The following is a 23,471-nucleotide window of genomic DNA, read 5'->3' on the forward strand; positions in this document are numbered from 1 at the left end:
CCGACCTTTGAAGGTAATTAAATGTTCTTTAGTAGCCTGTATCCTTTATCTTGAGAGCAAGTCGTTTCATTTTTCATTCTAGACACCAGCCGCTTAAGGTAAACCATAAAATAAAGTAATGAACGGCAGATGTAGCATAAACGCCTGCGTAGATTAGTGATTTACATGACCGTAGAAAATAGTAGGTTCAAATCGCTGATGTCCCATTTCTTACAGATATGTTATGTGAGTTTTTCCTGTTATTGTGTTTCTCTATATTTCACTACTATACATGATGGTTTGTTAAATGATTGGATGTGCTATATTAACAGAAATCCTTTAAGCAACCTCGGCCTTATTAGATTTAGATCATATAATTAATATCTAATCAAAATCTTAACTTTACATGCAGCTAATGTACTTTATAAGGTTATCTTTTTGCAATTTATTCATTTGAGTTCTCGAAATTGCTCTCCTGAAGATCATTTTCAGATTCATCATCATCATAATAATCGGTCACTTCAACTTCTTCTAATATCAAGTTCGGATACTCCGGGTGATCGGTACTAGAAGACATATTCTAGAATAGTTGTTTCTACTGACTTAGCAAATTAGGAGCTCTACGCGGTCTTGGTACTAATGATTTATTCTATGTTGTAATAATACGTATTAAAAATTAGTAGGTCGCGGAGAAAAGCAAGTATAGTGTAAATTAAACGCAGTAGTAAGAAAATTATAAAGTGATAAGCAATCATTAAGCATCTCGAACCATTTATGACATCGCTAAGATCATAATTCATTTGAGTTGAAATATTAAGACATTAGAATAAGCTGTGTTAGCATATTAGTTCCTGCTGGCTAAAAAACATTAATACAGGATTTTAATTGCTAGAAACAACGATATTATTAAGATTAGCACCCTCTTCATTTTTTTTAATCTCCATTATGGCTTAATACTGTATCGCTAATATGTTTAAGGGGTTTTGCGATCTTCTTCATCGTTAGGTCTTCCTTGTTTAATAGCATCTGTAGATTCCTCATTGCTTATATCCCCTTCAAAGTCAGTAGGTTTCTTCTCTTGGCCTAATAGTGGTTTCTGGGGCACAAAAGATTTAGATCTCCATGCAGGTATACCGCTAGCCCACATTTGGTCAATCTCTTCCAAAGTCCGACTCTTTGTTTCGGGGAATAGTAAGTAAGTGTATACTGCCATACAAGCTGCAAAAACTCCAAATATGATGTAGGTCTTCCATGTAATGTCTCTGAAGGCGCTTGGCACGAACATTGCCAATGCAAAATTGAAAGCCCAATTAACGGATGCGGATAAGGCAGAACCCTTGGCTCTTTCATTATTATTAAAGATCTCGGAACAGTATAGCCAAATACCAACACCCCATGTAAATGCAAATGAACAGACGAATAAATATGCACAAGCAATAACGCCTACAGCCGCAGAACGGTATTCCTCGGGAATTGTAATACGGACACTGTCATTACCCCGAAATCCTTCCTCAACTGGAATAGAATATCTTCCCAAAAGACCAGCGACCGTGAGTAGGCACGCAGACATTGCAATACCACCGACGATCAAAAGTGGCCTGCGACCTATCCTATCCACCAAGAGCAGCGCAGGTATGGTCATAACTACATTCAAAACGTACTGAATGGAAGCCGAGATCAGGTTGGTGTTTCCACTAAATCCAGCCATTTCGAAAAGGTACACAATGTAGTACATCATAACGTTGACACCACTGAGCTGTTGCCACATCTGTGCAGAAACACCCACAACTGTTTTCCGCAAGGAGCTCCCTCTGAATAAATCGCGGTATCCGAAGCTCTTGGAAACTTCATATGCGTGAACCTGCTCCTGGATCTCTACCATTTGAAGGAGCACATCTTCGTCCTTGAGGTCCCCATTAGCCGTGACTTTGGCCACAACATTGTGTGCATCGTCCCATCTTCCCCGCACAGCCAGCCACCTGGGTGACTCAGGGATGAAGAACACCACTGCTACCAGAGCAAAGCCAGGAACAAGCTGCGCTCCCCACGTGATTCTAAAAGCAGCCGTGCTTTCTAGATGCTGAGCACCGTACCCAACAAAGAACAGTATCATGATACCAATTGTGACGGAAAGTTGGAAGATAGAGCAGATCGCACCACGGATCTTAGGAGGAGCTATTTCGGCGCAGTAAACAGGCGCAATTGCCGACCCAAACCCAATTCCCATACCCGAAATCACTCTTCCCACAATTAACATGGCCTGGTTCTGCGCGGCACACTGCAGCACAGAACCAATCAGCCACAGAGCACCGCATGAATGAAGCGAAACTCTCCTACCAAACGCATCGGACACGGACGAGGACAGCAAGGACCCCACAAAAGATCCTGCAGACATCGCAGACGTAATTCCACCCTGCGCCTCAGCACTTGGCCGGTTGAAGTACTCATAGTATACTTCCGTACCAATCATCGACGACATGGAAGAAATATCAAAACCAAACATCAAACCCGTGATGCACGCTGCAAACGCAATGACAACGACATTATAGGTTTTCGGGAACTTGTCATACACCCGGCCATGGTAATTGATATTACGAAGAAGAATACAGTCTATTAATGATGGCATTGCACGTTGTTAACTCCTATTATTGATTAACCTGAACGAAGAAACTCTGTTTGTTAATAAAGTGAGAACACCAGACTAAAACCTACAAAATAAAACCATCAAATGAAAGTCCAATATATACCGTTCCCAACAATAAGTGCTCTAGCCATACTTATCAACCTCTCGGATACTAACCAAAAAGCGCATGACTCGGTAAGTACGGCGGGATAAGCTGAATAAAGAAAATTGACATTATAATCAGTCTAAATGACGCAATTGTTTAACATAATGAACTCTCCCTTCTTCCCAATGTTCTTAGAAAAACAATCGCTGCTTTAGGTATCCATTGTGATCGGTAGCTACAATATCCTTCATTCCTGACTTTAAACGGCGCTTTTAATAAACAATTACGCGCGCTCCTATATTGAATGCCGCTGAACGCCGTATGAAACTCATTAAAGTAGTAATAAGATTCTCACATATTCAAACAGAATACCCCGCTAAGGTGTGACAACCCTTCTTGGCATAGACCAGCATGCAGTAACGTCAGCCGTTCCATTATAATATTTCTTATGAAATCTCCGCTACTACTACAGGGCCATCTTCACACGTTCTGCCCCACGTAAATAGGAACAAATTGATAGGTGGGGAAATCCCGGAGTGGAATAAAGAAGCCGGAACATATTGCTGATAACGGATTTATTGGTGGAAGTTGGGATCTGCTGCGGCGCGTATCGGACTCGAAGTATGTGAATTCCTCGGCCACAGCGGCTGGATCTTTAAACGCGGAGTAGTAGTTTGCTGATAAGCGCAGCCTGGGGTTATACCCGATCGGTACCTGACATCCGCGGAGCTTAATCACTGGCGTCGTTTCTTACGGACCTATGGCACTTGCTTCTCTAGGTATATCATTAGCCGCTTGAGCTTTTCGAGCTGTTTGCGGTCACGTGGCACAAAATCCTGGGCTGCTTTAAGCATGGATAGCGCCTCCTTGTATTGGACGGACTCCTCGGCTAGAAGTTGCTGGGGAAGGTCCTCAGGCGGCGCTGTATTTTCTTGGGCGGCTAGAGCCTTTATTCTGTCATTGATATCCTGTAGGACTTTTGATTCTTCTTTGGTATATAGATCGACAACGGCTTTGGGGGCGGTTCTGCGGAGGTGAATAACGTTCAATGTTTCTGTCTCCCACTCCTGATAAAGTTTTCGTACTTTTTCGTTGAGCTCTACATCGAAGGGTTCGGTGTATTCCTTTTGCGCGTCGTTTATGACGTCCGAGAGGGTGGTGCCGGATGCAGCGTCGGTGACATTTATCGAGTCACTGGCTGCCTCCATGGCGGCGGTGAGGAATTTTTCAACTTCCAGCGATACCTGCTTTTCAATTGCATCCGAGCGCTCCTCTTCTTTCTGGCCCTGAGGGAGGTGTAATCGTATTTTCTCGTTTAAGACATCCCTTAACTGCATCTGAATGTGTTTAATCTCGCTACGCGAGAGATCCAGCTTCCCTGGTAAAAAAGACATTGTTCTGGGTGGACTGCGGGTCTGAGGGTGTGCTGACCTTGTGAATCCAGTAGTGCACGCTGGGACTTGCGTTTCTCGATCCCAGGTTCATAACCAATTGCGAATTTTGACGTTCATGTATTCGTATAACGTGATTAATGAAACTTAACACTATACACTTAGCTGTGTTTTCGGCATACTAAAAGGGAGACACGAACCGCCAAATTACATGCCGTAAGGGAAGTTTAAGGGTGTTTGTTGCGCTGTTATATTGTTATATATGTCTGACGAATTGATTCATCAATATAGTCCTTCCTTTGCTCCCTTCTTTGGGTTTGCGGGATGTGCCTCTGCAATTGTCCTATCGGCACTAGGTGCTGCAATTGGTACGGTTAAATCTGGTATAGGTATCGCAGGTATAGCGACTTTTAAGCCTGATCTGATAATGAAGTCATTGATTCCAGTTGTTATGAGTGGTATTTTAGCAGTGTATGGGCTGGTGGTAGCCGTTTTAGTCGCAGGAGGGCTGTCTCCGACAGCAGACTATACGCTATTCAACGGTTTTCTGCATTTAGCCTCCGGGTTATGTGTTGGGTTCTCGTGTCTCAGCAGCGGTTACGCAATTGGAATTGTAGGGGACGTTGGAGTGCGTAAATTTATGCATCAACCAAGACTATTCGTTGGTATCGTTTTGATTTTGATTTTTGCAGAGGTTTTAGGATTATATGGTATGATCATAGCATTGATCTTAAATACTAGAGGTTCTGGTAACTAAGCAAAAGAGAGCTGTTTTTGATGTATATATATAGTTCCATTCATAGTTTTAAGCGCATTTGCATGGATTTTGATGACATTTATTCAACTATATAACAAAAGAGCTTTATTCTATTAAAATTAGGCTGTGGTGTCCATGGCATCTTGGTTGGCCACTGAGATATTCACTTTGCCCTTGTCGTCAATATAATGCGATTGAAATTCTTGTAGGAATTTTACGGAACGTTTGCTGTCTAAAAACAACAAGTAAGCACGTTGGACATCCTGAACGTCTACTGTGTTCGATTTTCTTTTCTGAGCGATTTGATGCGATACGGAAATCAGGTTGCTGCTGTAACGTAGAGAGGTTTCAGTCCCAATCTTTGTCAATAAATCCAAGGCATCGGAAGAAAGTTCTACCTCTTCCTCCTGTGATCTAATTGAAAGAATTGTCTTTATTTCTTCTTCCTTGTAATTCTGAGTGGTTATTATGATCGATCTATCTAGCAAGTCTAGTGGCAGACCATGAGGTGAGTTATAGTTTGTTCCACGAGTCCTCGATATACCACGGTTAGTAGCCATAATGACAATTGGGGCAAACTCGTCTTCCAATGCACGGTTGATAAAAGAGAAACATTCAATGTCCAACATGTGCACTTCATCGATGAATAGCAAACCTGGCACGATTTCTGCCTTACCTTCTTCCTTCCACTCAGCTACCTTAGTGTTGATTTGATCACGTACTTCGGACCTTATTTCTCCCGTGTCTCCGGTAAATAGTGCAAGGAAACCCTGAGTACGAGAGTTGATGACGTCTATCTCGTGCAATGAAACAGTGTGCACGGCCGTTTTACGTTTCTGTAGTTCTCCTTCTGGGCATTGCACAAATTTTGTATCTGCTCCCATAGCATCGTAGTCACGAGAACGAGCAAACGATCTTCCCAGTTTCGTAATCTTCCCACTAGACTTATCAATTGAAATAATATCACCTGCCAAAACCTTCTCCTTGGTCAATCCATCTATCATTTTGTTACCTAGCTCGTAAATAGTCTCCATATCGGTGGTTTTAATGGTCAATTTACCCTGTTTATGGCCCCCGGTAATGGATCTGTCGATTTGGATCTCTACAACTTCACCTTCGATGAGTTCAGTGTCTTCTTTGATTTTAATACCAATGGACTTACGGAATGCCTGGGTTAAAGCTTCGGTCTTCGAAAGCTCTAAAGAAAAGATTTCTGAACCTGCAATGGCAGTGAAAGGAACATCTGCTCCCAGTGACTGAGCAAGACCCATTGCCAACGCTGTTTTACCAGTGGAGGGAGGGCCAGCCACAAGAATTGCTCTTCCAGCAATAATTCCGTTCTGAACCATCTTTAGAACAACACCTGCTGCTCTACGTGCTTGCAATTGGCCCACCATCCCTTGAGAGGCTGGCTTAGGCTGTAAATTCTCATCGAGACCTAGCCCGACAATGTGTGAGTGCGTTGCAATAAGAGACAACGACTTCAAAGAAGAATCTCCGGAATCCTGAGTCTGAATGGACATATCAAATAAACTACCGATAGAACTTTAGCCAACTGTCTTTCAATTCGTTGGTATTAGTAGTGATATAGTCCATTTATTGACAATATCTACATGATATAAAATTTTTAGACAAGCATGTTATACGATTAGCCTTTACATTGAATCAACAAGTATAGCCAGTAAGTAAGCTGTAGACTGTTCTCTACATTGATCCTGTAGCTTTACTTGGTCTTCTCAGGACACTTTGCGGTGTTATTCAGCATATATAAATGTGAGGTCGAAGTTTTATTGACTTAATCTTTGCAACATAATTGCGACACTGTATAATCGCGAATAGGCCTCAAAAGAGTAATAAACTTGCTGTCCTAAATCGTTTCTACTGATCAATTGAGTAGTTTAAGCACCAAATGTCTATCTTCAATACTCAAATGGAGATCATCCGAGCGTATATCGTTAGTATCAAGGATTTGGCGCAATTACGCCGTTTTAGTGCTGCAGGCTGTAAAAGGCTCTAGTACGATTACCTCAATACATTGCACGGAGCAAGATAAACTGTGCCTTCTAGGTAGCGATCCTATAGCCTTATTACATGGCAAAGAATCGCAACTTGCTACTGATACAATTTAGCACGTTCGGCTTAGCCCCGCTATTTTCCTATGTACACCTACACACTCCGCAACACCCTATCTCATAGCACACATTTAGGCATTCCAGCAACTTTAAATACAAAGTTAATCCTCTGTCAACTTGTCATAATTTACCAAGGTCGTGGGAAATCCACTAGTCACGTGCAAAACGACGCTGACACTTTAATTTACGTTATGACACGGACGCATGAACTATGCGAAAATAATACTTAGTTCTAAATACCAGATTGCTGATCATAGCTGTGATTCCTTTGAAGCTCCCCAACGTCACTTTATGCTCCAACAAGTCTTAAAAAAGTACATTCCCGTCTCAGCTACTCCGTGTTCTAACCCCGCAAATCATAAAATCAACCTAATTGATAACAATTTGGACTTCCAATGAGTGATTGACTGAAGTCGCCGTCACTGAATGTCGCTTGGAAATCATTCTGGAAGATATTTTACTTGGTCTTTAGATTAAGTAAGACACAAAGGAACGATAGCAATGTGTCGAAGATTACGGCGTCACCTTCTGTACATAAACCGAGCCAAATTTGGAAATTACATGAACTCTTTAGTACACGTACAAAAAATTTAGAGAGATTAGCAGACACAGTGTTACTATATATCCTCTAGTTGGCTACAGAATCCTCTAAATATTACCAACTATTTTTGAAAATGACTTACAGTTCGAATTCCAAAGACGGTACGTTAAAAAGCTTTCAAAATTGCTCTGAAGCTGATGTTCCAGGATATAACGATTGTCCTACGTTCCTCTTATCTAACCGAGCAGTATCGATACGTACGAATAGAGGATCAAATGGAGTTCTAGACCGGTATGGCAATGTAAAGAAGAGGACATCTTCACAATTACCTGCTACACACCCCATAAAAGATGAGGTGAAGGATGAAGAGGTAAAACCTCCAAAATCGAAACAGGTATTGATGGAACGGATTAATGAGCTTTTGAATCGACCTTCGAAGATGCCTGAAACCGAATATACGTTTTACAAGACAAAGGTGCTAAATAACATATCATTGCATCTTGATCAGGAAACATCGCTTGTCCTTATGACACAATTTTTCGAATTTATTCCCCACAACGTGGATAAGGCTAAAGATATCCTAATAAAATGGATGGTTTCGGATGTATCTATTGCAGGCTGGTGTCCTGCTCTACGCAAGATCCTTGTGAATGCGATTTTCTAAATAGTGCAACATGTAACATTAATTAGTAGTCTACTACAAACACAGAATTCCACCGAATAGACAAAATAAACAGAAATTACAGGTTAAAATATGTACTGTCGTTGGAGAAATGCAGCAACTGTAAAGTTGACAAAATGTAACAACGACTTTTTGAAAATAGTAACAGCTATTATACCTTTTATCCATATATCTATATCGCCGGAAAAGACTGTCTTGGAAGTGAATGGAGAAGGAGGGTTTAAAATCTCTTTCTCTTGACGGTGGCTTGGAAACCCGTTTTGATGGAGGAAACCGACCTCGTAGAACCACAGCTCTTACAAACCAAAAAGAACAACCTATTTGATTGCTCCTTCTTCAATTCAGTGTTAATACTCTTACAAGTCTTACACGTAACATATTCCATAATATACCTTCTCAAAACATTCTCCATTTGCTTAGATTGAAACTTACCCTTAATAACCAACCTCCTTTGACCATCAACAGAACCAGAGGTACCCAATTCCGCAAATAGATACTGGATCAAATGCTCAGTAGATCTTTGTAACTTTTCACTAATTTCTTGAATATTCGCAAAGATGGTCTTCTTACCATCCCTTTGACAGATAGGAGGGGGAATTCTAAACTTAGGACCCGATCTGTCACCTGCCAACTCTGGATTGTTAGCTCTTAATATTTTAAAAAATCGAGATAGCAGGTCAGAATAAGGAAGGCCCATATCTTGTTGGAATGCTGATTCAGGAATGGATGCCGAACCTTCTTGGCTAGCCAAATCATCAATAGCTACGCCTGCCTTTTCCAGTTCTTTATCAAACTCATCATATCGAACTTCCTTAGTCTTCTTTTTCTTCTTTTTTAGTTTAAAATCTCCCAAAACTTCTGAAAGTTCATTGACTTCAGTGTCTACTACCTCTTCTGCGTCCTTGGATGACTCCTTGCTCTTTTTCTTCTTCTTCAGACCTGCAAATATATCGCCGCCATCTGGAGTACTCTCTACAGTAGAAGCAAAATCCTCCGGGACAGCCTTCTTAGTCTTTTTCTTCTTCTTTAAATTTGGATCGAAACCTAATTCAGCAGCAAGATCCGACATAATTGGTAATCGAATATATTAATATCTCAATTAATAAAAAGATCCCAATGGGTATGATAGTTATATCTAATGACAAGTCCCAGTAGAATATTTGGTTACTGTATTGAATTTTACGGATAATGACAAAATTTTTTTTGGAATTCTGTCTTCAGAGTTAATCATCATTATATACGTTGAGACGATGGACGGGATTTATTAATTCAGACTACCTATCTAGACCTAATTAGACGTAAATACTGGCCATCGCATGCCAATTGACTGGTATAGCTTAGTCTCATAACAGTTATGTAGAGGTATTTATTTTTGGAGGGAGAACGCGATGGGATGCTCTTATTTTGACAGGCTCAAGTCTGCTGTACGTGCATTTAGAACTTCTGTGGCCTCTTTAGTGACCTGTTCAATTTCTGTACCTTCGGAGATTTGAACATTTGATGTCGTAGCAGGTTCGTCATCGTTTTCGTTATCTTCAGGCTGAACGTCGTACTTTGTCAAGTAGTAAGTTTCAATTTCCTCTTTGTCTTTGCTTTCAGCCTCGTAAATGGCATCAAAACCGAATTGATTCTTGATGAAAGGGTCTGCTTCATGTTCGTCACAAAGGAGTTTAACAACGTCTAGGTGACCGTTCAACGTAGCCCAGTGGAGAGCGGTATTTCCAGTTTGGTTCTGCAAATTCACCCATTCTTTGCGGTTCTCAGGTTCAACAATAGAAAGCATGTACTTGATCACTTCAAGATGACCGTTTGCTGCAGCCATGTGCAGCGGGGTGGATTTTGTTTCTGGATCCTTACATTCAATGAGTAGTTTTGGATGGATGAACTTTGTAAAAATCTCTCGAAGACCGTCTAGGTCCCCCGACCTGGCGTCTAATACGACTGCAACTTGATCTTCCTCATCTAACGGGCCCTCGTGCAAAGCCATATCAGTTCTGGAGAGTTTTCTTCTGTATGGGGTATCAATGAGTTCAGATGCTCATTGCGCTTGTAATAAATGTACTCTAAATTTTTCAATTAAATAATGCGTAAAATTCCCTTTGCGCAAGACCTAGATGACCTTTAAATAATATATCAGACGGGAGGCTTCAAAGCTCATAATCTATTCTAGTGATATGACGAATAATGGTGTCCAGTCGAAAAAACTTGATGAGGTGCTAAAGCGAAGTCCGCAATTCACGAACAACACTCCTATAGATGCTTTCTTTCGTGAACTAGAAGAAGCATTGGTCTCCAAGGTGAAAAGTAGTGAAGGAAACAATGTCTATTTGCAGACTTCATGTGATAGCAATCATTCTTTTGTATTGAAATGCCTAGATTACTTTAAAAGGCTCCATGTCCTGGTGCTTAACAAGGAGAAGATTTCTGATGACAAAAATCTGCTTCCGATTTCACTTCATGATATGGCTTCTTTTGACATGCTGGTGAACCTAATTGTTATCCATGGTATATACGCGAATCTTCCTCTTGGGATAGGTGTTCCATTGCCCGAGCGTCAGCTGGCGAATTTTAAAGAGGAGAGAAATGAGTTCAAGGTACCTTCTAATCATGTAAGGAATATAGAGACACTGAAGTTAGCTGCAGAAACATTCTATGATGTATTCAAAAAAACTGAAAAACCAGGCGATACGATTCGCGACATTCTTTTAAAGGGTACGGGTTATCTGGATGCGATAACTGCTTTAGTTTCACTAGCAGTTGACCTGCCAGATGAAAAACTGCAGTATACTGAAAAGCTGGAAGCCTTAGAAGCTACTCAAGATACATATCAATTGGTCTCCGTTTATACGCTACTTGTAAGGACTACCACTAGTACTAAGTATAGGGAATTGCCACTGTTAAAGCTGAGTTTGCTGTCTGTTAATAGGCCAGATGGAGTATCTTCAGTCATAGACTTCGTCGTTAATGTACGAGAAGAGGAACAAATAAATGTTGAAAACTTCAAATTAGTAAACCAGATCTTACTTGCAAAGCCAAAGACACTAACGAATGTGCAATATTTCTTAGCCATTTTCCCGCAGATCTATGATGGTTTAGCCGAAGTGAACAGGCCAATCCTGGTGAGCTCTCTAAACAACCTTGTCTCTGGGTTTTATTATAAAAATAAACGCATTGTTGAAGACTTTCTGTTCAGAAGGGTTAATAAGATACTGTTCAATCCAAATGCTGAAGGTTTTAGTGAAAAGCAACTGAACGATTGCATCAATGTGTTAATCTCACTGTCCAAGAATCCATCAACTGAGGTAATAGCGGCACTAGTTAGCAGCAATGATGCCAAATCATTTTACTTACACCTATGGATTTATGCTTTATTCCTGCGTAAGAATCAAAAGCTTAAGCCAGGAAGTGGTTCCTCTGATACGGCTCCATATTATCATGTCATATTTAGCCTGATAAAATCCTACATGAAGGTCAACTCCAATACTGAATTCCTGGAATATATTGTGAACAACTTAGTAAACTTTGATCATGATAACTGGGAATACAAAATAAACTTGGAGACGCAATTGCCGTATATTGTTCCAAAATCGCCCGATAATATCTTAGAACGTTTAACTTTGAAAGATGATAATACTGCAGTTCTACAGCAACTTTCGCTTGATGTTGACTTTGCTATCGAAGCATTGATAGAGTTTCTAACGCTGTGGAATGATAATATTGTCACCAAGGAAGTATTCCTATCAACTTTGAGACGTTGGGTGAAGAATCAGTCAAAGTCAAACACACTGGATGCGTACCAGGGTGATCTCTCTCAAAACCTTTTGACCCTTGTCGATCTAAAGCTACTGGAGCAGATGAACGAAAAGCTTAAGATGAACCTACTAGAAAAACCACATGATGTACTACAAGTTATTTATGATCTTCTTGATTTTGCATACAATCACCCAGATCAAGCATCGCAATTGGAACCTGACTCTGACGATGAAGAAGAGGAAGAACAAGACTTAGACAAATCAAATCACCTCAATACTTCTTTTTCCATTCTCATTGAGCTGTTGCTTGCCATTCTTTCATCGACAGACGGCAAGACACTCGCTAAAGACACCGCACTTCTGAAACATATATCAAAGAAACTCCGCGTATATCCTGCAAACCCCAGTTGCTCAATAGCATCTGGTAAAATTGAAGCTTTTGTGCTAAACAATGTGGACAAACCCCATAGTAGCAGCCTGGAAATAGATGAGTTGGTCTTGGACTCCGCTCTCGCAAACCTTAACGACAACCTGGCACCCATAAAAGCCCACGCTCTACACGAACTACGCCAACTAATAAAGAAAAATTCGCCTGTAATCAGCGTGAAACACGTCCTAGATCTCCATATACATCAGCTAAAAGATCCCGAACCCTTCGTTTACCTCAACGTCATAAAAAGTCTCTCTGAGATATGTCTTCTGTCACCTGACCAAAGTATACCATACTTACTAACTACATATAGGGACACCAAACCCGCTTACAAACTAGACCTAGTGCTTCGCATAGGTGAAGTGTTTGTCAACTACATAACCGCCGAAGGTGAAATGTTCCAGGGAACATACGCAGTCCAAATAGTGCAAACATGCCTATCTACTATACCACAGCGCGATGCGATAGACAACCGCATAAGAATGTCCGCAATGTCTCTTCTCGGTCTGGTTTTCCAAGCCAACGCTCTTGCAATAGCTGAATATGTTACTGATACACTTGACTGTATTTTTGGAATACTGCAACTTGAAAAAACCGCTACAACTATGCGAAGAAGCGCAATATACCTAATTTACGACATAATGCAAACTTCTGCTGTTGAATTCATCCCAGAGCAGTACAACCGTGAAAAGCTGATAAGTCTCCTAGAATATGTTCGCATTGAAGAACAGGACTATTTAGTTTGTGAGAACATAGACAAGGTACTAAATATCCTAAGCCAATAACATGGCAGAGTTTAGCGCCAGGTAACCCGGTTCCTCCAAGAAAAGGTACCTGCGTTGAAACTAAAAAGCCTATAAAAAAATACTGTGCATATCTTACTAACTTTAACTGTCAAAATTCAACACTCTAACGGCACTGTAAATAGCGTTAGTTTGCTTAATAGTCGCCAGAAACCACAGTACTGTATCCACTCCCTCTATCTAAATGTTCTACATGATTCTTTAGGAACTGTAAGAACTTCCCTCATTCTATCACTTTGTACGTGACGACGTTTCATAGATCTTTCTAGAAAAATAATGCTAAGCGATCACAACCTCTTTGTTTATTCAGAAAATCTATTTAAAGGTGGGCGTAATAATGAAAACCTTCCTTTTAACTTGTCAAATGTAGTCAAAGATCAGAAGTTGTTCCGCTGAAAATTTGAGAGGCAAGATGTCTAACCAAGAAACCTATGAATTTCAAGCTGAGATTACTCAATTGATGAGTTTAATCATCAATACAGTTTATTCTAACAAAGAAATTTTCTTAAGAGAGTTGATTTCTAATGCATCCGATGCTCTTGACAAGATTAGATACCAATCTTTGTCTGATTCTAAGGTTCTAGAAACCGAACCAGAGCTATTTATCAGAATTACCCCAAGACCAGAAGAGAAGGTGATTGAAATCAGGGATTCTGGTATTGGTATGACCAAGGCAGAATTGATCAACAACTTAGGTACTATTGCTAAGTCTGGTACTAAGGCATTTATGGAAGCTTTATCTGCTGGTGCAGATGTTTCTATGATTGGTCAATTCGGTGTTGGTTTCTACTCTTTGTTTTTGGTCGCTGACAGAGTCCAAGTTATTTCTAAGCACAACGATGACGAACAATACATCTGGGAATCCAATGCTGGTGGGTCATTTACCGTTACATTGGATGAGACCAACGAAAAGATCGGCAGGGGTACTATTTTGCGACTATTCTTGAAGGAGGACCAATTGGAATACTTGGAAGAGAAGAGAATCAAGGAAGTTGTAAAGAGACACTCTGAATTCGTTTCCTACCCAATCCAATTGATGGTTACCAAGGAAGTTGAAAAGGAAGTTCCAGTTGCCGACGAGGCCAAGGACGAGGACAAGGAAGAAGAAAAAGATGAAGACAAGAAGCCAAAGTTGGAAGAAGTCGATGAGGACGAAGAATCTAAGGAAGAAAAGCCAAAGACTGAAAAGATCAAGGAAACCGTAAAGGAACTAGAAGAGTTGAACAAGACCAAGCCTTTGTGGACTAGGAATCCATCTGAGGTTACCCAAGATGAGTACAACGCTTTCTACAAGTCTATTTCTAACGACTGGGAAGACCCATTGGCCGTCAAGCACTTTTCCGTTGAAGGTCAATTGGAATTCAGAGCTATCTTGTTCATTCCAAAGAGAGCTCCATTCGATTTGTTCGAATCCAAGAAGAAGAAGAACAACATCAAGTTGTATGTCCGTCGTGTCTTTATCACTGACGAGGCTGAAGAGTTGATTCCAGAATGGTTGTCATTCGTCAAGGGTGTTGTGGACTCCGAGGACTTGCCATTGAACTTGTCCAGAGAAATGTTGCAACAAAACAAGATCATGAAGGTCATCAAGAAGAACATTGTCAAGAAGTTAATTGAAGCCTTCAACGAGATTGCTGAAGACTCTGAGCAATTCGAGAAGTTCTACTCCGCTTTCGCTAAGAACATTAAGTTGGGTATTCACGAAGACACTCAAAACAGAGCTGCTTTGGCTAAGTTGTTGAGATACAACTCCACCGAATCAACTGATGAACAAACTTCTTTGGCTGATTACGTTACTAGAATGCAAGAGCACCAAAAGAACATTTACTTCATCACAGGTGAATCTATTAAGGCTGTTGAAAAGTCTCCATTCTTGGACGCTTTGAAGGCTAAGAAGTTCGAGGTATTGTTCTTGGTTGACCCAATTGACGAATACGCTTTCCAACAATTGAAGGAGTTCGAGGGTAAGCAATTGGTCGACATCACCAAGGACTTCGAATTGGAAGAGACTGAAGAAGAGAAGGCTCAAAGAGAACAAGAAATCAAGGAATTCGAGCCATTGACCGTTGCCTTGAAGGAAGTTTTGGGTGACCATGTCGAAAAGGTTGTTGTATCATACAAGTTGGTTGATGCACCAGCTGCTATTAGAACTGGTCAATTCGGTTGGTCCGCAAACATGGAGAGAATCATGAAGGCACAAGCTTTGAGAGACTCTTCTATGTCTTCTTACATGGCTTCCAAGAAGATCTTCGAAATCTCTCCAAAGTCAGCTATCATCAAGGAGTTGAAGAAGAGAGTTGAAGACAACGGTGCCCAAGACAGAACCGTTAAGGACTTGACCACCTTGTTGTACGAAACCGCTTTGTTGACTTCTGGTTTCACTTTGGAAGAACCAGTTTCTTTCGCTACCAGAATCAACAGATTGATTTCCCTAGGATTGAACATTGACGAAGATGTCACTGAAAGTGCTGAAGGTGCTGAAGCAACCGAAGGTAATGCTGACGCTCCAGTTGAGGAGGCTGCTCCAGAAACTGAAATGGAAGAAGTTGACTAAGTAACTCGGTGTTACGGTTAATTCTCTCTAATCGGAAATTGCAATCACTATATGTTTATTGTTTTACTCTTGTAACCCCTGTATAAAATAGATCTAATACAACATGCGGCTCGTTAGGATTTAGAAATTATTTATTTTGATTCATCTTCTTACTCCCCGTAGTTTTTGGTGCTGAAATTTTATTTTCAAAGTGTAAATACAGGTTAGTTCATTAGGTAGAAAATTTCCTAATTACAGTTACTTATTACGTGCAAACTAATGAACAACTACTTTAGCAGAACCAAAACGGGTTCTATCGACCCTGTTACTCTAAGTAGAGAATTCAATGACATAGATAATAGTATGTAAGAGTTCACACGAATCCCTTTACGAAGATCAATACTGACAAAAATAGGAATCACATCAAAGATATCTGCAGGTAATGATATTCAGCAGGTCAAGGATACTATAATAGGTGTATCTCGTGAGTTATCGGATATTTCTGGTTTGCTCTCATCGTATGACAGAGAAAGATATTCAAATAGAATAGATGAACTATTGAAAGCAACAAATGCAAACAGAATCGGCAATTCCACCACATCCGTAGCAGGTAGGCGGTTCAAATTCAAGAGCAAACCTGCCAGTGTCCAGAAATTACCAGCTCTACAGAATGAATTATTCAAAAACAAAATTACGATAGATGAAGAAGTTCCCTGTAGTCCTACAAAATTAACAGAAAATGAGGACATAGTTCTAGATTTGAAGCAGTCACATTATAGTCATTTGAAGAATTGCAGAGTTACAGTCCGCGAAAGCGTAGCGTTTCCAAGTTCATTTGCGTTAAGTATTTCCCACGCCGACACATCAGATATTTCTTTAAAGCCAATACCTTTCAATCAAGGTAGTATCTTTATAGAACACTGTGAAAATTGCACAATATTCATCATATGCCCTTCTAAAAGTAATATTCAGATCAGGCTACACCATTTAAAATCCTGCAAGCTCTGTATCTATAAGGAAGGGCAAGGTACAAGTCAAACAGTCGTTATTGAAGAGTGCGCATCATGCATATTTGATGAAAGTTGTAACGAAAAAGTTACTATTCAAAATTTCAGCAATCTAGGGTTTACATCAACTGGTAAGCAAAGCTATGCTTTTAGCAAATGGTTAGCTGAATAGCGGTATTAGATCTAAATGCATCGAAGGCATCGTATCACGTGAGAAAAGATTAAGTGTTTAGTCTTCATTCTCGTTGATAAGTGCTTGTTTAATTATAGCAGCTTTATGCTGTCACATTTTAACGAATTTAAATATGTCAAATAAGCCAATGGAATCTGAATGCTTTTACACGCTGTTCTGAAGGTATACCTCAACTTATCTCTATTGTTTTAAGATTTTCCGGCCAGATAGTTCTTGCCCAATACGGAAATGGTAAACAAATGAAAAGTCTATGTTTAAAATTACATCAAAAGACATATGAAGAACTGCAAAGGATGTTGCTCCTTACGTATACCTGATTCTAATACTGTAGCTGTTACCGAAGCAGTATGGCTTTTAATATTGGCTCCCCTGTTAAAGAAAGGAGCAAGATCTTTGAGAACTATAATGAACAACAAGGCCCTAAAAATACGAGGTCGCTATCCAGAATCTCATCTTCCCAGGCCAATACAATTTCCCTTAAGAAATCGCCGCCATTGAAGCAATTAGATCTATCTGTTAGAAATGCACAGGATAAAGAGAATCGGAGTTTTGCTGTAAATTCTGGATTAGGGTCTAAAATATTCAATAGTCCCTTTCTACAGTCTGAGAAAAACAGCAAACCAGTCTTGAAAGTTAATAATGAGACCGCTAAAACTCCAATACGTAAACAAAATGATAGTACTAAGAAGAATTTAGCAAGCACCCAAAGTCCTCCAAAAACTATCAGTAAACCAAAAGAGAAGTTATTTGCAGTTAATACTACTCCAAACGTAGAACGTAAACTTACAGTTGCGAATGTTTCCAATGACAATAAAAAATACTTTGAGTTCCTTTGTAGGGTTGGTGAAGCGAAGAGATGGATAGAAGAAGTCATCAAGGAAGAGTTACCCGATGAGTTAGAGCTTGCAACAGGCAACGCTATGAGGGATGGTTACTTTCTAGCTAAACTGACCCAAATTATTAAGCCTGATCTTGTGTCAAATATAATCCCTCCAGGTAGGCTGCAATTCAAACATACTCAAAATATAAATGCGTTTTTCGCTTTAACTGACCAAGTCGGCGTCCCTGACCTTTTCAGATTCGAATTGACTGATTTATATGAGAAGAAAGACTTGCCAAAGGTTTTCGAGACATTGCACGCATTGGCCAGTATTTTGAACGCCAGATATTCTGGACAGGTTCCAGAGATTTTGAATCTATCTGGAACGCTCGAGTTTTCTGAGGAAACCCTTCGAATGTGCAAACGTAGACTTCCCAATGTTAGGAACTTTAGGTCCTTTAAGAGTGAAGGTGCGTCTTTTGCCCTAAATACTATGACAAATAATAATGAAGGACTAATAAAGGACTGGACATTAAAGAAAGCGGAAGCAACCCCTGAACCTAATACACAAGACGACATCAGCTCAAATTATGACCGTGAGCTAAATAGTCCGCAGATTTCAGAAACTCAATTGAGCACTCCTACTAATCCAACTGATGAAGATACAATAGTTGTTGCCCCTAAGTATGAGCTCCCTATGCTCGACTCAAGTAATATTCCAGAGCTTAAGAAATCTACAACTTTCAGTAAAGAAGACGCGCCTACTACACCAGAAAAGCAAACTGCTCAAGCAATTTACCCATCTCTCCGCTATACATCACCTTCATACCTTAAAGAGCCTCATATGGAATCCAGAACAGCTTCAATGCTATTTTCAGATCCTTTTTTGCGAACCACTAACACAAACTTGAATTACAATACCCACATAAACCGATTCTCATATTATTCACCAGGTATTTCGAGGCGAATTGCATACGGCACCGAGTTACCGTACTCACCTGAGCATGATTACGGTGGCTTAACGCAGTACGGCTACTCATATATTACACCGTCATATTCTCCTACTAGGAGACAGCGAATGACTGAAAGTAGTTTTTTGGATACTCTGATTAAAATGCAAGCCTATGCTCGAGGCTCAAATTTGCGCTTTGAATTGTTCATAAAAAGAAGGAAAATCGATCTCTTCGTACCTGAGATAGAAGGATTCATAGCAATTGCGAGAGGACACTTGATACGCTGTCGTGAATTGGGTAAAATACAGCCAAAGCCTACGATAGATGTTGAGGCTTTAGATATTTTTAGGGCTATTATTATTGGGAATTTATATCGGAATAAGGTCGATTCTTTGAGAATAAAATGTTTAAGAAACGAAAACTTCATCAGAGCTTTCCAAAACATTGCAAAGGCTGTTTTGTCGAGAACACGTTGTAAATCCAGATTGTCAGATGTTACTTATTGCGAGGAAAATATTATCAACTTACAGTCACATATCAAGGGCCTGCTTCTTAGACGCTTACTGCTACCCAGAGACTCTGAACGGTTTATAACTTGCATTCAATCCATCACCAGAGGATTCATAATAAGAAGAAGATTAAATGAACAGGCACAATCTTTATCTGCTTCAATTCTTCAATTCCAGTTGCAAACTAGAGGAGTATTGGTAAGGATGGCCTTAAAGAGCCAAGTAGAGCTATTAAATGAACGCTCATCAACAATAGTATGTTTACAAGGTCTATGTCGCAGCTTAATACTTAGAAGAAAATACCACTGCATAGTTCACTACACTGCGGACACTGAAGTGATTCTTAAACGTTATCAAGCCAAGATAAGAGGCAATCTAAAGCGTCAGAACTTAAACAGCTTACAACTCTTGCTCCTAGAAGCTATTCCATCTATTGATAAATTGGTAGGCTTATTGAAAGGCTATGTACTTCGTTCAAATATGAAGTTGATTCAGCGACCATCAGGAAATATAAGGCAAATTATCTTGATACAAGCTAAGCTTAAAGGTATCCTAACTAGGTTTGCAATTGAGTTGGTCGATGGAGTTATAGAGAGGAATTTTATAACCATATTCCAGGGAAAGATACGGGGTGCAATGCTAAGATCTGAACTTCGCAGCAATGTTAATTATTATCGACGCAACCTTTATGCAGCAATCAAGTTACAGAGCGCTATAAGAGCTTATCAGCAACACATGGCCTTCAATGAACTAAAAACGTCTAATAGTCCAGGTTTATGGTCAGTTAGAAAGTTTGTACACCTTTTAAATGACCGTGAAATAAATGATGAAATTTCTGTATTACAACTCAAAAAGAATAGCGTCAATGAATATAATAAAGCAATCCTACGGCTTCAGTCGAAAGTACTGAAATTAGCGGTAAAGTGGAAGTTACTAGAAAAGCGTGGGATAGATGCAAGCAACTTTATGTCGGAGGCTGGCTTGAAAAACCTTCAGAAATATTTCACGAAAATAGCACCATCTTCTGTTATAGAACGCAACAGTTTATACAGTCAGATTTGCTACCTGCTACAGGTTAGTCCAAAATACTGGAAGATAATGTTTAAGCTAGAGCATAAATTATGCATAACACATATGCCAAAATTGTTTTCAAGAAATTATGGACTGATACCGTATAGAGAGAATATGCTATTCATTAACATGATCGCTGAATTGATGAATGATGATATCAATCAAAGCTCGAAAGATGTTTTTGTCACTTCAGGATATCGAAGTTCCGCTTGGGGAACACTGCTCTCGGAATATCTACAAATTCATAAGAATGCTGAACTTAACTCACTATTTTCCAAAAGCTTAGTTACATTCAACAATATTAAAGTTGATTTTGAAAGTGATCCAGCCAATATTTACCAACAGCTGCATCCATCTAAGTCACCACTAGCGTCTCATTTAGCAATTGCAAATCCCGAAACGAGAGCTAAATACGTGGAGAACATGATGAATATATGGTCAGTTACTGAATCTGTAAGAATGGCGTTAACAAACCTGAAAGATGAAATACCACTTGAAATAAGATACCTATGCACATTGGCATACAGAGCCATTTCCAGGAAAAGTTCTGATGAATATGATGCGTTAAGAGCAGTTTCAAAAGTTCTGGTTGAACATGTTATCATCGAATTCTTCTACAAGCGTTCCAATTTTGGTTTTGAGGATAAGGTTCGTAACATGGACGATAAAACTAAGATCATATGTGATACACTGTCTACCATATTCAGCCTAAAGGACTTCACGGGATTTTACGAGCCATTAAACTCTTACGTCAGAGATATTAGACCTGAAATAATAGATCTATTAAGAAGCATGCCCATTTCAACAGATTTAGGGAAAGAATTTAGGGCTCTTTTGTATAAAGATATTGCAGCTAAGGAAGGACCTTCTTTGGCAATTCGTCAAAAATACCTGGATTTAATAATCGGGATGTTTATAACGCATTCAAGTTATCTTCCCCAAGGTGATCCAATTATCAGCCTATTAAAACAAATGAAACGTGTAATGGAAAGTTCATCAAGTGGTAATAATGATGTCTTATCTTTGGAATTAGAACCTGCAGCTTACCAATTTCCGTTGGCAGATATCAAATCTACTGAAGCTTATAACAAGGCTAAGAGGGGTGTTTGCTACTTGATGCAAGTAGAAGATGTAGACACTAGCATTACAGACCTACTAACAAGTGAAGTTTATCCTGAAGACGATAGGACATTTTTGGTATTACAACGGAAGTACCGTAAAATCAGGAATGACATGCATAAAAACTTTCCTGGAATTAACAACTATGTTGCTTTTAAGAAACATGTTATTCAACTAATATTGGAACTAACACAAGAAGGTTCTATAAATTCCTCTAATAACTACCAATCTCTACTAGCTGATATTTCGAACTCAATCCGCAGAAGAAATGAACCTGAAATTACCGACGAGGAAGATCTATCTTCCCTAAAAAGTGTTTGTGATATCTTACACCAGAAGCGGGAATACTTGTCCCTTTTAGCTACAGCCGTTGATATTGCGACTACAAGAACACTTAAGCGGATACAGAAGGCGAACAGTTATACCAACTACGTTAATAAAGGATCAGGATTTAGCAAGCTCTTCAAAGATGCATGTATGAAGATACCATGTAATAGGTCTTTAAGCTCATCAGATACCAGTCATAGATGGAGCTTCAAACAGCTGCGTGCAAATGGTGTACTCAGCCGAGTGGATTCAGCAGGACATGAATTTGAGGCAAGCATCTCTGGTTCAAGTATAGATAGGCTGCCGGACTGTGGTATTAAGATATCCACGACCAACGGAGAAAACTTCCAGCTGACTATCACCAATTCCAGGAACAGGAAATTTTATTACCAAGAAGTAGTAAAGTTTAACGACTTGCTGAATAAAGAAGCTGAAGACTGCAATGCAGAGCTTAACGTCCATAACTTTATCACACTCAGAGTATCTCGGTTAATAGACCTGTTATGCGGGGTGTATCTCAGACAAACAAAAGTATAGTCGATTGTTAACCAGTTACAGAAAGTACAGAAGTCTATGTAATCGAGACCTCCAGTGCCCGCAATAGCTGGGAAAGAAAGTGCTTACATTCCGATATGGCCTCTTATCCTATCAGACCGCATAATCATCCACATAAGACTGTCCTTTAATATTAATAAAAGGAAACATCCAAAAATATTGCCGAACCACAGCGCCTCTTCAGGCGTCCTTGTACAAGAGTCCAATAAATTGCTGTAATACGGCAACCTGCTTAGAACGTGTTGATTTAGGAACTTACCGAGAATTGGCCATATCAATGAATCATTGATCGGGGTTGTAAGGTCTCCGGCATCCCCATTACCCGCCAAAATATCATAATGAGCGTTATTATTAACCCATATGGATCGATAAAAATAAGGTAATGACAACAGAAGAATTGGTGTCAAAGTCCCGTATTTTTGAAGACCTCTTCCACAAACGATCTCAAGCGCAAATAGCAACCTATGTGCATCCCCAATAGGGTCCCTAAGTGTACCGCTTGCTAGGTATAATGGAAATCCAAACCAAAATAACAGCTTCTCATGAGTAGGAGTAATGAAATCTGAAATTCCGAGAAGAGATCCAAATGCAGCATCAGCACATAAAAGTTGTCGGGTGATGATAGCACCTGCCCTCACGATGCGCATAAGTAAAGCTATTGTAGGATATCCACTCTCAATCCTGGAAAAATAAGAATCGATGAAATCAAGATAAGTCCAAGCATTTTTCACAAAATTCGTTGTCTCTACCGGATCATTTGAGACATCGCAATCCTCAGGCGTCGAGTTCGTAGGGTGATCTTGTTCAGAAAGTAAGTCTTTCTTGCATGGGATTGTGCTTGGCTTATCAAAATAGACATCTATCATTCCCAGGATTTGGATAACCTAGGATTTTGGTTTCGTTTTAAATCGGTATAGTGATTAACTATATTTCTAATTACTTAAGTACAGTATTTACTTCGAGTTCCAGGTATTTAAAGAAATGCAATAAAAACGTCTAGCGCAATTGGTAGTCGAGAGTTGAATTTGTGGCGTACAGTAGGTATTTCGCCATTTTAATCCCTTCGATGTTGCGACAACGTCGTTTACTTCGAACTTCCTGTCGTACATTATATTACATAATCATTTTTGTCTCCAGCTACTACATATGAATATCTTACTAAGGTCATTGGCTACTGTGACAACTGCA

General features: G+C 39.8%; 12 protein-coding genes across 12 annotated transcripts; 6 read left to right on the top strand and 6 right to left on the bottom strand.

Moving 5' to 3' along the window:
* Nucleotides 1–952: 952 nt before the first annotated feature.
* Nucleotides 953–2,605, bottom strand: AW171_hschr53358 (sugar porter family MFS transporter; the record flags this gene model as incomplete). The annotated part of the gene is made up of 1 exon (XM_018132915.1): nucleotides 953–2,605. One exon carries the CDS (start codon nucleotides 2,603–2,605, stop codon nucleotides 953–955), a length of 1,653 nt encoding a protein of 550 aa, XP_017988404.1.
* Nucleotides 2,606–3,466: 861 nt separating this feature from the next.
* NSL1 (MIND complex subunit NSL1) lies at nucleotides 3,467–4,102 on the bottom strand (the record flags this gene model as incomplete). The annotated part of the gene is made up of 1 exon (XM_018132916.1): nucleotides 3,467–4,102. One exon carries the CDS (start codon nucleotides 4,100–4,102, stop codon nucleotides 3,467–3,469), a length of 636 nt encoding a protein of 211 aa, XP_017988405.1.
* Nucleotides 4,103–4,361: 259 nt separating this feature from the next.
* VMA11 (H(+)-transporting V0 sector ATPase subunit c') lies at nucleotides 4,362–4,856 on the top strand (the record flags this gene model as incomplete). The annotated part of the gene is made up of 1 exon (XM_018132917.1): nucleotides 4,362–4,856. One exon carries the CDS (start codon nucleotides 4,362–4,364, stop codon nucleotides 4,854–4,856), a length of 495 nt encoding a protein of 164 aa, XP_017988406.1.
* Nucleotides 4,857–4,975: 119 nt separating this feature from the next.
* On the bottom strand, nucleotides 4,976–6,379 carry RVB2 (RuvB family ATP-dependent DNA helicase reptin; the record flags this gene model as incomplete). Its single annotated transcript, XM_018132918.1, has 1 exon — nucleotides 4,976–6,379. One exon carries the CDS (start codon nucleotides 6,377–6,379, stop codon nucleotides 4,976–4,978), a length of 1,404 nt encoding a protein of 467 aa, XP_017988407.1.
* A 1,283-nt stretch (nucleotides 6,380–7,662) lies between these two features.
* Nucleotides 7,663–8,193, top strand: ADD37 (Add37p; the record flags this gene model as incomplete). Its single annotated transcript, XM_018132919.1, has 1 exon — nucleotides 7,663–8,193. One exon carries the CDS (start codon nucleotides 7,663–7,665, stop codon nucleotides 8,191–8,193), a length of 531 nt encoding a protein of 176 aa, XP_017988408.1.
* A 238-nt stretch (nucleotides 8,194–8,431) lies between these two features.
* On the bottom strand, nucleotides 8,432–9,280 carry SUI3 (translation initiation factor eIF2 subunit beta; the record flags this gene model as incomplete). The annotated part of the gene is made up of 1 exon (XM_018132920.1): nucleotides 8,432–9,280. The coding sequence occupies one exon, from the start codon at nucleotides 9,278–9,280 to the stop codon at nucleotides 8,432–8,434; it is 849 nt and encodes a 282-aa protein (XP_017988409.1).
* Nucleotides 9,281–9,610: 330 nt separating this feature from the next.
* On the bottom strand, nucleotides 9,611–10,198 carry YAR1 (Yar1p; the record flags this gene model as incomplete). The annotated part of the gene is made up of 1 exon (XM_018132921.1): nucleotides 9,611–10,198. One exon carries the CDS (start codon nucleotides 10,196–10,198, stop codon nucleotides 9,611–9,613), a length of 588 nt encoding a protein of 195 aa, XP_017988410.1.
* Nucleotides 10,199–10,385: 187 nt separating this feature from the next.
* On the top strand, nucleotides 10,386–13,178 carry RTP1 (Rtp1p; the record flags this gene model as incomplete). Its single annotated transcript, XM_018132922.1, has 1 exon — nucleotides 10,386–13,178. The coding sequence occupies one exon, from the start codon at nucleotides 10,386–10,388 to the stop codon at nucleotides 13,176–13,178; it is 2,793 nt and encodes a 930-aa protein (XP_017988411.1).
* Nucleotides 13,179–13,608: 430 nt separating this feature from the next.
* Nucleotides 13,609–15,750, top strand: AW171_hschr53366 (HER137Wp; the record flags this gene model as incomplete). The annotated part of the gene is made up of 1 exon (XM_018132923.1): nucleotides 13,609–15,750. One exon carries the CDS (start codon nucleotides 13,609–13,611, stop codon nucleotides 15,748–15,750), a length of 2,142 nt encoding a protein of 713 aa, XP_017988412.1.
* A 258-nt stretch (nucleotides 15,751–16,008) lies between these two features.
* On the top strand, nucleotides 16,009–16,908 carry CIN2 (GTPase-activating protein CIN2; the record flags this gene model as incomplete). Its single annotated transcript, XM_018132924.1, has 2 exons — nucleotides 16,009–16,090; nucleotides 16,145–16,908. 2 exons carry the CDS (start codon nucleotides 16,009–16,011, stop codon nucleotides 16,906–16,908), a joined length of 846 nt encoding a protein of 281 aa, XP_017988413.1.
* Nucleotides 16,909–17,276: 368 nt separating this feature from the next.
* On the top strand, nucleotides 17,277–22,265 carry IQG1 (Iqg1p; the record flags this gene model as incomplete). Its single annotated transcript, XM_018132925.1, has 1 exon — nucleotides 17,277–22,265. The coding sequence occupies one exon, from the start codon at nucleotides 17,277–17,279 to the stop codon at nucleotides 22,263–22,265; it is 4,989 nt and encodes a 1,662-aa protein (XP_017988414.1).
* An 83-nt stretch (nucleotides 22,266–22,348) lies between these two features.
* On the bottom strand, nucleotides 22,349–23,149 carry AW171_hschr53369 (HER140Cp; the record flags this gene model as incomplete). Its single annotated transcript, XM_018132926.1, has 1 exon — nucleotides 22,349–23,149. The coding sequence occupies one exon, from the start codon at nucleotides 23,147–23,149 to the stop codon at nucleotides 22,349–22,351; it is 801 nt and encodes a 266-aa protein (XP_017988415.1).
* Nucleotides 23,150–23,471: the final 322 nt, after the last annotated feature.

Source organism: Eremothecium sinecaudum, chromosome V (assembly GCF_001548555.1).
Source record: "Eremothecium sinecaudum strain ATCC 58844 chromosome V, complete sequence".
Taxonomy (NCBI): Eukaryota; Fungi; Ascomycota; class Saccharomycetes; order Saccharomycetales; family Saccharomycetaceae; genus Eremothecium; species Eremothecium sinecaudum.